Here is a 16,061-nt window from a genome sequence, read left to right on the forward strand (position 1 = left end):
GCCATACATGTAGACATGCTGATTTACAATAAATCTGAAGTGGTCCCTTAATTTTTTTCCAGAGCTGTAAAATGCATACATGCATGATCTTTATAAAGTAACAAACTTTTACATACACATTTAGCCATTTAATAGTTATAAAGACTAGTAACATACCATTTAAAGACATTGGTCCTACTTAAGACAGGCTATATCTAATGAAAATATTTTTTAGGTTATGTATCTCAATGTAATTAAGGCCTCAGCTTGTATGACAAATGCATCACCTTAATTTTATTTTTCACTGCAGAGGTCTGGTGCTTCTGGTCCGGATAGAGAGAAAATTGTGTGCATTAGAAAAGCTTGTGTTTGTGGTATTTTATTTTATTTACTGATTAATATGTTATTGTTCTAAGATTTTCTATTAAAATAAAGTAGTAAAGTAATGACATTTTTTGCGTTCTCTTTTTATTTGAAAAAGTATCGAAAAGTATCGAAATACATGTTGGTACCGGTACCGATACCAAAATGTCGGTATCGTGACAACACTACTTCAGTACATTGATGAGACATCGCAACTGCCTTGACACCATAACTTAAAAGATGTACCACATTAATAAGGGCTGCAGAAAGTCATATGATGATGATGGGTTGTAACTCACACTAAACTTTGAACTTAGCTTAACTATTTGTATGTTTCACAGCGGAGAGCAGGAGTGTGTTTGTAGTCACTTTCCCCTCACTCACTCAGTATAACTGTATTAGCAATCTGTCTGCAGTCTGCCGACACTGTTAATCCTGGACCTTCACAGCTGGAGCTTCTCTGGCCTGTTCTCAGTGTCGTCTGTCTGTGGACTTAGTGTGGACATGAGCCGTGAGGATTTTAACCAAACTTTTATTTAAGCAAAATAGAACTAATACAGAACAGAACAAGGAAAAGTGGAAACAAATGCAATACAGAACAGAAGGGATGGAGAACATTGATAGGTATGAAAATAAAGACAAATAATTATAATTAGCTGTGATGGTAATGTGGTATAAATAACTAGACGTTGAGCTTTTTCAGTCTGGAAAGTCTGGAAAGTGGTGGTCCAACCAAACGACTAGCTTTGCCATCCTGAGACTGATGCTGTTAGCATGGGTGGGAATGAAAAATGAAAAAACAGGCAGTCGAGAGATTCCTGTTGCATTCAACGGTTTTGTTTGTTGACTGTACTGTACAGAGCAGATGGATCCTCCCCAGTTTCTGGACCTCTGCTTCTAAGATGACAACAGAACAAAAACAAATCAAAGGATCTTGAGATAAAATTAACTGATTCAAAGTCTTCATGGTGACAGTAATAATGAACAGAAAACGTTGTGTTAAAATGAAATACTTCATCAACTCTACTAAATACATGTCAATTTGAGGTTTTACTGAGGATAATGTTCCTTTTGAGAAGAGCCGCTTACCTCGGGGCAGCACTTGCGCTGGTAAATTTGACAGCGGCGTACTCAACTTCTTCTTCTTCTTCTCCCTCCTTGTGTCTGTGGTGTCCGGCTGGTCTGATGTTGGAGTGCACAGGATCTGTCTGGCTCTTAGAGAAGTGGACACTGGCATAGTGAAGGTCATCCTGCTCCTACGAATGATTGGGTCGACACAGCAAACACAAAGTTGTTTTTACATTTACAGAAAGTCATCTTCAGTTATCCTCTGTCCTTAACTTATCCTTGTGGCAGACAGTGAGTGACTATACATTAAGTATGAGGAAAATCACTCGTTTTGTGTGTTTTTTTTTCATTGATAAAAACAGTGGCATCATGTAAACAAACTGGTATTTAAAGGGCTGACATCCTGAAAATGAATGGATATTTGGCCGTTATTATCCGGATCAGTTACATGAGGTTTAAACAACATCCAGTCAGAAAACAAAGGTTTGGATTTACTTTGAATCTAATCACGTCCAAGAGAAGAGGAGGATCACACAACATGTTCATAGAAGCAAGCACAGGAGTGATTTACAGAAGCCCTGAGGGGTGTGTTTCATGTGTGAAACAGAGTGAACATTTTTTGGGTTTTTTTGGCCTTTTTATGGCTTTATTGATACAACAGCTCAAGATAGACAGGAAACAGGGTGTGATATGCAGCAAACAGCCCCAGGCCGGGACTCATACCCTGGGCCGCTGCAGCAAGGACAAAGCCTCTGTTCATGGGACGCCTGCTCTACCAACTGAGCTAAATGGCACCCTGAGTGAGCATTTTTTCACGAGTGAACTTTTTTTTTTCTCTGTGTGAAACCAAGCGAAAAAAGTTTATCTTTCTGTAATACTCATGTTGACCACAAGAGGCAGAAGTGCACCACTACTCATGTCCTAAATGAGATGAAAAGCATCCATGGTGCTCCAAGGAGGGTTTTCATTTAATTGTTTTGTTTTCAAATGGGTTTCACACACAGACAAATAAAAAAAAACATTTGTTTGTGAAAATCTCGACACATGAAAAAAAAAAAAAAAAAAAAATTCTTTCACTTCATTTCATAAAAACAAAGAATTTTAACGAATTTCACACGTGAAAAAAAAAAAAATTGAACTTAGAAAATGGAGCATCAGAAAAAAAAAAAAAAAATCTCACATGCCCCTCAGGGCTTCCTTCATGATTTGAAGACTGTTGACATAAGATCAATACTGAGTGCTTCTCAGTCACAGTGTTTAAGTCGCACTTCATGACAGTGACTAAGAACCTTGCGCTGGTAAATTTGACAGCGGCGTACTCAACTTCTTCTTCTTCTCCCTCCTTGTGTCTCTGGTGTCCGGCTGGTCTGATGGTGGAGTACACAGGATCTGTCTGGCTCTTAGAGAAGTGGACACTGGCATAGTGAAGGTCATCCTGCTCCTACGAATGATTGGGTCGACACAGCAAACACAAAGTTGTTTTTACATTTCATAACTGTGGCAATGTTGAACTTTGGTAGAAAGTCATCTTCATTCATCCTCTGTCCTTAACTTATCCTTGTGGCAGACAAAGTGGCTTAATGGCGTTCAGTGTATGTTGGTGCCTGTTAGTGGCTGGTAAGGACATAAAGCTTATTGGTCATCCAACTCCAGAAGACAAAACAACAATACTTTTTACCAGTGTTAGTCCATAACACACATCATTCATATCTCGAAAAAAATGTTTTCTCTCTGTTACACAAATGAAAAAACTATTTCTCACTTGCCCCTCAGGGGAGTGCAAAAAAATATTTTTCAAAAGTAAAGTACAGTAAGGCTAATTTGTCAAAGTACCTCTTACACTCATTTTGACCACAAGAGGCTGCATACAAACATTGTGGAGACATGGGGACACTGGCAACATAAAGGTGTAAAATAAGGGTGAGAGCAGGGGGGAATCAACACTTTATATAAAAGCAAAATGGGAAGCAGAACTAAAAATTCAAATACAAGAGGAGGAGTGGTATCACATGTGTGAGACACAATGCACATCGACAAATTCATTAATTTGGAGGGAGTTCTGCTGGAAAAACCTAACTCGTTATTTTATAACACCAAAGATAAAATCTAGGCAACTCGCTATACAACAACACTGCTGGAGACTGTGTGGGAGCGTGGAGGCAGATCATGCACATATCTTCTGGAACTGTACAAAAATGAGGATATACTGGCAAAATGTTAACTCTGTTGTAAAAAATGTCCTGGGATACAAAATCCCCAATACCTGTCCAGTGATGTATCTTGGGAATATTGACAAGGCAGTAATGAAAGAAGATCTGTACCTGACTAAAGTATTACTTGCAGCAAGTAAGAAAGTGGTCACAAGAAACTGGCTTAATGTAAATGCTCCAAAACAGGAACAGTGGTTGGAAATTGTTCAGGAAATCCTTGCTATGGAAAAACTGACATTTCTGTTGAGACTCAAAGAGAATGTAATCGAAAAAAACTGTGAAAAATTGAACATTTATATGAGACATGACACAAATTGAACAATTGCTAAATGGAACAGTGGACCGAACGGCAGAACATCTCCAGACAGTCTGTCAACGTTATTATTATTATTACTGTTACTTTGATCTGGACTGTGTTTTGTATTGTTTTGTTTATTTGCATGTGAAAATTCAATAAAAAATTTAAGTTAAAAAAAAAAAAAAAGGTGTAAAATTAAAATCTTGAATAAAAAACTTTTTCACTCGGCTTGACACATGACAAAAAAAGTGTCTTTTTCAACAAGTAAAAAAATATATTTTTCACTCTTCACACATGAAAAAACGTTTTTTTAGGACTTAGAAAATGGAGCACCAGCAAAAAACTATTTCTCACTTGCCCCTCACAGCTTCAGTCCTGATTTAAAAAGTCTTGAAATAAAATTGACACTGAGTGCTTCTTGGTCACAGTGTTTAAGTTGCACTTCATGATAGTGACTAAGAACCAGAGCAGGAATTTACATTGAATTGAATTTACCCTCACCTGTGTCCTGTTGTCCGGGTCAGGCTGAGGTGATTGCTTTGCAGCCCTGTTTTTTCTGGTCAAAAGAATAAATTAATTACAAACAAATGAACAACTTAGTTTGCAAACTTAATGCTAAATAGCCTGATTTTCAGATATTTATGTTCATAGCTATATTAATCTGATCTACTCACCTTATCAGGAGGAAGAGAGCGAGCCCTATGATAGCCAGGATAACAGCAGGTGTTGTTCCAATGACTGCAGTTTTCCATAATCGTGGTAAAACTGTAATAATATGAAAACCTTAATCAGGGATGGATGGGGACTCTGGGACTGGGAAAATGGACTCTCAGTAGAGACATAAAGCACGAGATGAGCAAGAATAATAACCAGTGTGGAGAAGCAGCCAGAATATTTTCACATCTTACTCTGTGAATTTAGGATTTATTTTGACCAAACCAGGGGTGATTATCGGAACGTCACGGTGGAAAAGACAAACAAGACTGTTTTGGCTTGTTTTCTTTTGTTTATGTCAACTTTGAAGAAAATGTGTTTTACTACGAGTTAACAAGGCAATTCATCTCGTTTTAGTTAAAAGAGAGAAAGAAACTTGAATTCGGAGAGTGTACAGTCTAAAAATAGACAGATGTTTATAAAGGACAGTATGAGTAATTATTGTACCGATGGATTCTGCTTTCTCTTCCAAGTAAGTCTGACTGAGTCTGGGTTTGTTTAAATTGTGTCTGATCATGTTACTGCTCACGTTTCGTGCCCCATCGGACTTCTTTGTAGTGATGTCACCATATTTTGAGATTTCAGATATTAAAGACTGCAATCTTTTTGTTTTTAGAAATGATCAGTATAATAAAAAATGTCTGTTGTCTGTTCAGAACGGTCGACGGCTTGGACTCCAATATTTATGCATGCAGCTAAATGGGATGAACAGTTGTCATGAATATCTGAGGACATACATACATCTATACATTAAATCATCATGTGTAAGTGTAAGTGAAAAAATACATCTGAAACAAACCTATTAGATGTAAGGTGGCGTTGTGACGTCCTCTTCTGTTCTGGGCTTCACAGGAATAATTCCCACTGTGTTCAGCTCTGAAGTCAGTGATGGTGAAGATCTGTCCTGATGCTTTTGGTGAGTCATCATTCTCCTTGTACCAGGTGTAGTTAGCTGCTGGGTTAGCATCACTGCTACAGGTCAGATTCACTGAACTGCCCTCCACTATCTCAGCAGAGGGACTCACTGACACAGAGGGAAGCTTTGGAGCATCTGTAAAGATGAATTCAGATCATTATCACTTGAAAGAGCATTTTAAATACTTTATTTCGTAGATAGGTCAGGAGGAAGAAAGAAGTATAAATCTGCTGCAGTTGCTCAGTGAACTACAGCAGGTGACTGACACTGAAACAGGAGGTAAAGTGTTGTTGTTGCCGAGTTAAAAAGAAAATCCAGAAGTGAAATATTACACTTCCACAAAGTTGGGGAGTCACAAAAAATGTCACAATTATGCAAAAATGGACCCAAACGCAAGACGCTCACAGAGACAGGCAGGTAAAGGAACGCAAAGCGAGCTTTAATGCTGTTAACCAAAGTCCAACATTCAAAAAAGCAAGCAACAAAAAGTCAACCAGAAGAATCCAAGAAATTAAAGAGTTCTACAAAAACAGAAAACAAACCCCGCAGCCCAGTTTGTATTACAGGCCTGACAACATAAAAAACAATGAATGTGACATTTAATCTCCTGTCCTGTGTTTCACTCACATGTCACATCAATAGAGATGTATTCAGACGTCCTCCTCCCCAGCTCGTTCTCAGCTGTACAGTAATACTCTCCAGAGTCAGAGGACTGGATGGAGCTGAAGACAAGCTGTGGTTCTTTACTGAGAGGATGAAGGTCTGGATCTCTATTCTTCTTGTACCAGGTGTAGTTAGCTGCTGGGTTAGCATCACTGCTACAGGTCAGAGTCACTGAACTGCCCTCCACTATCTCTGCAGAGGGACTCACTGACACAGAGGGAAGCTTTGGAGCATCTGGAGGAGAGGTGTACAGATTTTGTTGGGTTACTTTCACACAGAGAAAAACTAGGCCATGAACTGCAGGACGGGGCCTCAAAGAAGAAGGAGAAGTCAATTCTGGTAAGGCAAAAAAGTATCTTGCAAATCACTTGAACCCAAAGCATTCAGTCAATATCTGGGCAAATTTAAAACTTGGCAGTAGGGCTGCCACAAACGATTATTTTGATAGTCGACTAATCACCGACTATTTTTTCGATTAGTCGACTAATCGGATCATATGCAAATTGAATGTATAACATACAGTTTATCGCACCAGCATGCAGCTGCTCTTATATAACAATCATTAGCTTTCAGCTTGAAGTGTTTAAGGTATATGCTAACTAAAAATGAAGACAATTAAGATGATAGTTCATTAAACCTTTAATGAAATATGCTTGTAGCAACAAACAATTGTAGCATAAAGTGCAAACAGCTGAGTAAACGGATAAGGCACTAGCTGACCTAAGGAATTATTGAAGTTGCATACATCTTGACAGCTCTACTTTACACTGTTGATTTGTATAATCCCAACAGACATGTCCAGTGATTTTCAGCTTTCTGTGTTTACATGTGTCTGTTTTGATGATACAAGTCAGCTCCTGAAATGTGTGTTTCTCTTCTATAAAACACATTCTACATCGCGGAGGCGACGTCTCTCCACTTAGGGCTTCCTTCACCTTTGAAACGGGGCAGAGCTCCGTGGGAAACACCTGCCTGACACAGCAACGTAGGGAACCGCGCACGTCCGCGGCGCACAGCTCCACGGACATGCACGGGGGGGGAAAAACGGCGTTGCCGTCGCACCGAATGCACGCGGCTATGCGCCGTTTTGGGTTGTGGCAACCATGAATGAGTTCGCCTCAGTTTCACGTGATTGTCACTGTCAGCCTGTTAATTTTACTGACGCGAGCTGAGACGCTCGGCCGACGTGAATCTGAACGATTCGCACAAGTCTCCTAATTGGCCACGAAAAAAGCGAGTTGCGCTTTTTTCGCATTTTGTGCTCAGTGCTCACAACTGTATTCAACTTTACTACACTCTGACTCTATATAATCCCAAACTGCACAAGGCTCTTGTTCCTAAGGCTAATGAATCAAATCGTCATCGCTAATGTTAACGTTTACAGCTATCAATATGAGTAAGTAGTAAGTTAGCTCTCTGTTTACGCTAATGTTAGCAGCTAACTAGCCAGTTAGCTTAACGAGACGACGGTCCCTCTTCATCGTCGTTGTCAGCAACAACGTGCTTCCTTTTCAGGAGCTCGTGCATCACACTTGTGCTGCCGTGAAAGGCGAGTTCTGTCTTGCAGATATTGCATTGCACACTTTTCTCTTTTGTTTTCTTAAAATGCTCCCACACTTTTGAGCTCCGTTGCTGCCGGGTAGCCATGATACCAGAGAGCCCGTCTGGTATAACTTCAGGTGACACCACGGCTGACCCAGATTACCACTACTGCGCATGTGTGTCAAAACAGAAAGACAGACGCGGCAGTGGAAGGTGCCGCAGCAGTTTTGAGAGAGAAAACAAAGTTTAAAAAAAAACAAAAAACGACGCGTCGACTATTAAATTAGTTGTCGACGATTTTAATAGTCGACGTAATCGTGACTAGTCGACTAATCGTGGCAGCCCTACTTGGCAGTAAGGGCATGAAAGGATGTTAGGTCACTAAGTAGTAAGAGATTGCTTATTATATGTTTTTATTGTAATAGAGTAAATTATTGTAAGGAAAAGAGTTTGTTTGGTGAAATGTTTCCAAGAACAGATCTAGTGACCCTGATGTGCAAAGCAGAGACACTTTCTATCCAACAACAGACACAAAAGCATTTTTGGAGCAAGTCTGGAGATATACACTGATAAGGCATAACATTATGACCACGGACAGGTGAAGTGAATAACGCTGATTATTTCATAATGTTATGCCTGATCGATGTATAACATTAGTATTAGCTTTAATAGTAGCATGCGTGATCTGGGAGGGATGTGTGACTTACACTGAACATCTATAAACAGAGATGAAGAGTTCTGTCCATACTGGTTCTGAGCTTTACATGAGTAGTTCCCTCCGTCCTCAGAGCTGATGGAGGCGAAATAATAACTTCCTTCTGGACTTTGAAGCAGCTTGTAGTTCTCCTTGTACCAGGTGTAATTAGCTGCTGGGTTAGCATCACTGCTACAGGTCAGAGTCACTGAACTGCCCTCCACTATCTCAGCAGAGGGACTCACTGACACAGAGGGAAGCTTTGGAGCATCTGTAAAGATGAATACAGATTATTATTAATTGAAAGAGCATTTTAAATACTTTATTTCGTAGGTAGGTCAGGAGGAAGAAAGAAGTTTAAATCTGCTGCAGTTGCTCAGTGAACTACAGCAGGTGACTGACACTGAAACAGGAGGTAAAGTCTTGTTGTTGCCGAGTTAAAAAGAAAATCCAGAAGTGAAATATTACACTTCCACAAAGTTGGGGAGTCACAAAAAATGTCACAATTATGCAAAAATGGACCCAAACGCAAGACGCTCACAGAGACAGGCAGGTAAAGGAACGCAAAGCGAGCTTTAATGCTGTTAACCAAAGTCCAACATTCAAAAAAGCAAGCAACAAAAAGTCAACCAGAAGAATCCAAGAAATTAAAGAGTTATACAAAAACAGAAAACAAACCCCGCAGCCCATTTTGTATTACAGGTCTGGCAACATAAAAAACAATGAATGTGACATTTAATCTCCTGTCCTGTGTTTCACTCACATGTCACATCAATAGAGATGTATTCAGACGTCCTCCTCCCCAGCTCGTTCTCAGCTGTACAGTAATACTCTCCAGAGTCAGAGGACTGGATGGAGCTGAAGACAAGCTGTGGTTCTTTACTGAGAGGATGAAGGTCTGGATCTCTATTCTTCTTGTACCAGGTGTAGTTAGCTGCTGGGTTAGCATCACTGCTACAGGTCAGAGTCACTGAACTGCCCTCCACTATCTCTGCAGAGGGACTCACTGACACAGAGGGAAGCTTTGGAGCATCTGGAGGAGAGGTGTACAGATTTTGTTGGGTTACTTTCACACAGAGAAAAACTAGGCCATGAACTGCAGGACGGGGCCTCAAAGAAGAAGGAGAAGTCAATTCTGGTAAGGCAAAAATTATCTTGCAAATCAATTGAACCCAAAGCATTCAGTCAATATCTGGGCAAATTTAAATCTTGGCAGTAAGGGCATGAAAGGATGTTAGGTCACTAAGTAGTAAGAGATTGCTTATTATATGTTATTATTGTAATAGAGTAAATTATTGTAATGAAAAGAGTTTGTTTGATGAAATGTTTCCAAGAGCAGATCTAGTGACCCTGATGTGCAAAGCAGAGACACTTTATATCCAACAACAAACACAAAAGCATTTTTGGAGTAGGTCTGGAGATATACACTGATAAGGCATAACATTATGACCACGGACAGGTGAAGTGAATTACGCTGATTATTTCATAATGTTCTGCCTGATCAATGTATAACATTGGTATTAGCTGTAATAGTAGCATGCATGATCTGGGAGGGATGTGTGACTTACACTGAACATCTATAAACAGAGATGAAGAGTTCTGTCCATACTGGTTCTGAGCTTTACATGAGTAGTTCCCTCCGTCCTCAGAGCTGATGGAGGTGAAATAATAACTTCCTTCTGGACTTTGAAGCAGCTTGTAGTTCTCCTTGTACCAGGTGTATTTAGCTGCTGGGTTAGCATCACTGCTACAGGTCAGAGTCACTGAACTGCCCTCCACTATCTCAGCAGAGGGACTCACTGACACAGAGGGAAGCTTTGGAGCATCTGTAAAGATGAATACAGATTATTATTAATTGAAAGAGCAATTCAAATACTTTATTTCGTAGGTAGGTCAGGAGGAAGAAAGAAGTATAAATCTGCTGCAGTTGCTCAGTGAACTACAGCAGGTGACTGACACTGAAACAGGAGGTAAAGTCTTGTTGTTGCCGAGTTAAAAAGAAAATCCAGAAGTGAAATGTTACACTTCCACAAAGTTGGAGAGTCACAAAAATGTCACAATTATGCAAAAATGGACCCAAATGCAAGACGCTCACAGAGACAGGCAGGTAAAGGAACGCAAAGCGAGCTTTAATGCTGTTAACCAAAGTCCAACATTCAAAAAAGCAAGCAACAAAAAGTCAACAAGAAGAATCCAAGAAATTAAAGAGTTATACAAAAACAGAAAACAAACCCCGCAGCCCAGTTTGTATTACAGGCCTGACAACATAAAAAACAATGAATGTGACATTTAATCTCCTGTCCTGTGTTTCACTCACATGTCACATCAATAGAGATGTATTCAGACGTCCTCCTCCCCAGCTCGTTCTCAGCTGTACAGTAATACTCTCCAGAGTCAGAGGACTGGATGGAGCTGAAGACAAGCTGTGGTTCTTTACTGAGAGGATGGAGGTCTGGATCTCCATTCTTCTTGTACCAGGTGTATTTAGCTGCTGGGTTAGCATCACTGCTACAGGTCAGAGTCACTGAACTGCCCTCCACTATCTCAGCAGAGGGACTCACTGACACAGAGGGAAGCTTTGGAGCATCTGGAGGAGAGGTGTACAGATTTTTTGGGTTACTTTCACACAGAGGAAAACTAGGCCATGAACTGCAGGACGGGGCCTCAAAGAAGAAGGAGAAGTCAATTCTGGTAAGGCAAAAAAGTATCTTGCAAATCACTTGAACCCAAAGCATTCAGTCAATATCTGGGCAAATTTAAAACTTGGCAGTAAGGGCATGAAAGGATGTTAGGTCACTAAGTAGTAAGAGATTGCTTATTATATGTTATTATTGTAATAGAGTAAATTATTGTAAGGAAAAGAGTTTGTTTGGTGAAATGTTTCCAAGAACAGATCTAGTGACCCTGATGTGCAAAGCAGAGACACTTTATATCCAACAACAGACACAAAAGCATTTTTGGAGCAAGTCTGGAGATATACACTGATAAGGCATAACATTATGACCACGGACAGGTGAAGTGAATAACGCTGATTATTTCATAATGCTATGCCTGATCGATGTATAACATTGGTATTAGCTTTAATAGTAGCATGCGTGATCTGGGAGGGATGTGTGACTTACACTGAACATCTATAAACAGAGATGAAGAGTTCTGTCCATACTGGTTCTGAGCTTTACATGAGTAGTTCCCTCCGTCCTCAGAGCTGATGGAGGCGAAATAATAACTTCCTTCTGGACTTTGAAGCAGCTTGTAGTTCTCCTTGTACCAGGTGTAAGTAGCTGCTGGGTTAGCATCACTGCTACAGGTCAGAGTCACTGAACTGCCCTCCACTATCTCAGCAGAGGGACTCACTGACACAGAGGGAAGCTTTGGAGCATCTGTAAAGATGAATACAGATTATTATTAATTGAAAGAGCATTTTAAATACTTTATTTCGTAGGTAGGTCAGGAGGAAGAAAGAAGTATAAATCTGCTGCAGTTGCTCAGTGAACTACAGCAGGTGACTGACACTGAAACAGGAGGTAAAGTCTTGTTGTTGCCGAGTTAAAAAGAAAATCCAGAAGTGAAATATTACACTTCCACAAAGTTGGGGAGTCACAAAAAATGTCACAATTTTGCAAAAATGGACCCAAACGCAAGACGCTCACAGAGACAGGCAGGTAAAGGAACGCAAAGCGAGCTTTAATGCTGTTAACCAAAGTCCAACATTCAAAAAAGCAAGCAACAAAAAGTCAACAAGAAGAATCCAAGAAATTAAAGAGTTATACAAAAACAGAAAACAAACCCCGCAGCCCAGTTTGTATTACAGGCCTGGCAACATAAAAAACAATGAATGTGACATTTAATCTCCTGTCCTGTGTTTCACTCACATGTCACATCAATAGAGATGTATTCAGACGTCCTCCCCAGCTCGTTCTCAGCTGTACAGTAATACTCTCCAGAGTCAGAGGACTGGATGGAGCTGAAGACAAGCTGTGGTTCTTTACTGAGAGGATGAAGGTCTGGATCTCTATTCTTCTTGTACCAGGTGTAGTTAGCTGCTGGGTTAGCATCACTGCTACAGGTCAGAGTCACTGGACTGCCCTCCACTACCTCAGCAGAGGGACTCACTGACACAGAGGGAAGCTTTGGACCATCTGGAGGAGAGGTGTACAGATTTTTTGGGTTACTTTCACACAGAGGAAAACTAGGCCATGAACTGCAGGAAGGGGCCTCAAAGAAGAAGGAGAAGTCAATTCTGGTAAGGCAAAAATTATCTTGCAAATCAATTGAACCCAAAGCATTCAGTCAATATCTGGGCAAATTTAAATCTTGGCAGTAAGGGCATGAAAGGATGTTAGGTCACTAAGTAGTAAGAGATTGCTTATATTTGTTATTATTGTAATAGAGTAAATTATTGTAATGAAAAGAGTTTGTTTGATGAAATGTTTCCAAGAACAGATCTAGTGACCCTGATGTGCAAAGCAGAGACACTTTATATCCAAACACAGACACAAAAACATTTTTGGAGCAAGTCTGGAGATATACACCATTGGTATTAGCTTTAATAGTAGCATGCATGATCTGGGAGGGATGTGTGACTTACACTGAACATCTATAAACAGAGATGAAGAGTTCTGTCCATACTGGTTCTGAGCTTTACATGAGTAGCTCCCTCCGTCCTCAGAGCTGATGGAGGTGAAATAATAACTTCCTTCTGGACTTTGAAGCAGCTTGTAGTTCTCCTTGTACCAGGTGTAAGTAGCTGCTGGGTTAGCATCACTGCTACAGGTCAGAGTCACTGAACTGCCCTCCACTATCTCAGCAGAGGGACTCACTGACACAGAGGGAAGCTTTGGAGCATCTGTAAAGATGAATTCAGATCATTATCACTTGAAAGAGCATTTTAAATACTTTATTTCGTAGGTAGGTCAGGAGGAAGAAAGAAGTATAAATCTGCTGCAGTTGCTCAGTGAACTACAGCAGGTGACTGACACTGAAACAGGAGGTAAAGTCTTGTTGTTGCCGAGTTAAAAAGAAAATCCAGAAGTGAAATGTTACACTTCCACAAAGTTGGGGAGTTACAAAAAATTTCAAAATTATGCAAAAACGGACCCAAACGCAAGACGCTCACAGAGACAGGCAGGTAAAGGAACACAAAGCGAGCTTTAATGCTGTTAACCAAAGTCCAACATTCAAAAAAGCAAGCAACAAAAAGTCAACAAGAAGAATCCAAGAAATTAAAGAGTTATACAAAAACAGAAAACAAACCCCGCAGCCCAGTTTGTATTACAGGCCTGGCAACATAAAAAACAATGAATGTGACATTTAATCTCCTGTCCTGTGTTTCACTCACATGTCACATCAATAGAGATGTATTCAGACGTCCTCCTCCCCAGCTCGTTCTCAGCTGTACAGTAATACTCTCCAGAGTCAGAGGACTGGATGGAGCTGAAGACAAGCTGTGGTTCTTTACTGAGAGGTTGAAGGTCTGGATCTCCATTCTCCTTGTACCAGGTGTAATTAGCTGCTGGGTTAGCATCACTGCTACAGGTCAGAGTCACTGAACTGCCCTCCACTATCTCAGCAGAGGGACTCACTGACACAGAGGGAAGCTTTGGAGCATCTGGAGAACAAACGGACATTTATTGTTTCAAGATATTACAAAAAATTGACTAATTTGATGAAAATGTCTTTGTTTCTTTTTGATTGTCCCCATTATCACAGCAGCTGTCCATATTGTCGACTATAATGGGAACTGACAGTCAATAACAAGCTGTTAGAAATTTGTAATTTTCAAAACCTTTACACATTGTTATCCATTTGTCGAGATTCACTCCACAGTCATTGCTTAAATTTGAAATATTTAACACCCAGTCTATCAACAACAAATCCACCCTGATTGAAGAACTCATCAGGGAGAAGGGACTTGATTTCATGTGTCTGACAGAAACCTGGCACCAGCCAGAGGTTTACTCTGCCCTGAATGAGGCTTGTCCCCCCGGATACAGCTACAGCTCGCAGCACTGGGCGCGGTGGTGGCCTAGTTGTCATTCACAGACAGGACCTGGAGGTTTCCCCCATTCCACTGCCTGCAACATCCTCCTGCGAATGTCTAGCATTTAAAATTAAGCCCCCTTTTCCCATGACTGTTCTCCTCACCTACCGCCCCCCCAAATCCAAGTCTGCCTTCATCCCTGAAATATCCGATCTCCTCACAACTCTCTGTACTTCCTCTGCTAATATCATAATTTTGGGAGATATAAATATCCATGTTGACACCCCTTCTTGTCCCCTTGCTGTCGAATTCCTTCAGCTTCTGGACTCTCTCAACTTACAACAACATGTTGATGTCCCTAAACACTCTAAGGGACACACACTCGATCTGGTCATCTCAAACTCTGCCTCCATCAGCAACCTACTGGTTTATGATCTTGGTGTTTCCGACCACAAGGTTGTGTCAATGGAGCTGCCTTTTCCTTCCCCCTACACCAAACCCAAGCGGCAGATCCAATTCAGAAATCTGAAAAAGATTAATGCGGATGCCCTGGCCCTGGACCTTCAACTTCTCTCCTCTGGCTCTACTGACTTCCTCTCTGTTGCCGACTCAGTGGATTCCTACAACCAGTCCCTGAGCAGGCTACTGGACCTCCACGCCCCTTTAACATCCAGGACAGTCTCCTTCTTGCGCCCAGCACCTTGGTACACCTGTGAGCTGCGTTAGATGAAGGCAGCTGGGCGTGTCCTTGAGCGGCGGCTCAAGGCCTCCGGGCTGACTGTTCACAAACAGGCGTACAAGGAGCACAGGAAGGCATATGCAGAAGCTCTGAGCGATGCACGGTCCAGGTTTTATTCCACCATCATCAACAACAACCCTGGAAATTCAAAACCACTTTTCTCAACAATAAATCACCTTCTCCAACCCCCATCACTCTCCCACTCTGAGGTCACTGAGGAGAGGTGCAATATGCACATCACTTTTTTCAGACAAAAAGTCGCCAACATCCGCTCGCATCTTTCCACCACTGCTGTTCCGCCCCCCCAAACTGCCGACCCACTATCTGAGAATGTCCAGCCTCTCTGCTGCTTCCTCAACATCACACAGGGAGTGGTGGAGGATATTGTCAGAAAAATTAAACCATCCACCTGTGCTCTGGACCCCTTCCCTTCAGCCATGCTGAAGGCCAACATCTCCGCCATATCTCCTTTCATCACCAAGATCATAAACCACTCCCTCCTGGCTGGCCATATCCCATCTGCATTAAAAAACGCTGTCATCAGACCACTGCTGAAAAAACCCACCTTGGATCCAGAAATCCTCTCCAATTACAGACCCATTTCAAACCTGCCATTCCTGTCAAAAGTTCTGGAAAAAATTGTCACTGCACAACTTCACGATCACCTCAAACACAATAATCTTTTTGAGAAGTTCCAGTCTGGTTTTCGCCCTGGCCATAGCACAGAAACAGCTTTGGTCAGGGTCACTAATGACCTTCTGATGGCATCAGATTCTGGTTCTCCATCTCTTTTCATCCTCCTTGACCTAACAGCTGCTTTTGATACAGTTGACCACAGCATCCTCCTCCACCGCCTGCAACATACCATTGGACTCTCAGCCGACGTTTTAAACTG

The 16,061-nt window shown here is 41.2% G+C and overlaps 1 protein-coding gene across 1 annotated transcript; it reads right to left on the reverse strand.

Moving 5' to 3' along the window:
• Positions 1-1,169: 1,169 nt before the first annotated feature.
• On the reverse strand, positions 1,170-13,932 carry LOC311272050 (vascular cell adhesion protein 1-like; the record flags this gene model as incomplete). Its single annotated transcript, XM_084378150.1, has 14 exons — positions 1,170-1,239; positions 1,432-1,598; positions 2,645-2,851; positions 4,420-4,474; positions 4,593-4,683; positions 6,176-6,346; positions 8,461-8,718; positions 9,211-9,480; positions 10,016-10,273; positions 10,765-11,034; positions 11,570-11,827; positions 12,320-12,586; positions 13,036-13,293; positions 13,854-13,932. 14 exons carry the CDS (start codon positions 13,930-13,932, stop codon positions 1,170-1,172), a joined length of 2,679 nt encoding a protein of 892 aa, XP_084234276.1.
• Positions 13,933-16,061: the final 2,129 nt, after the last annotated feature.

The sequence above is a fragment of the Pagrus pagrus genome (genome assembly GCF_965226575.1).
Source record: "Pagrus pagrus genome assembly, chromosome: 2".
NCBI classification, from domain to species: domain Eukaryota; kingdom Metazoa; phylum Chordata; class Actinopteri; order Spariformes; family Sparidae; genus Pagrus; species Pagrus pagrus.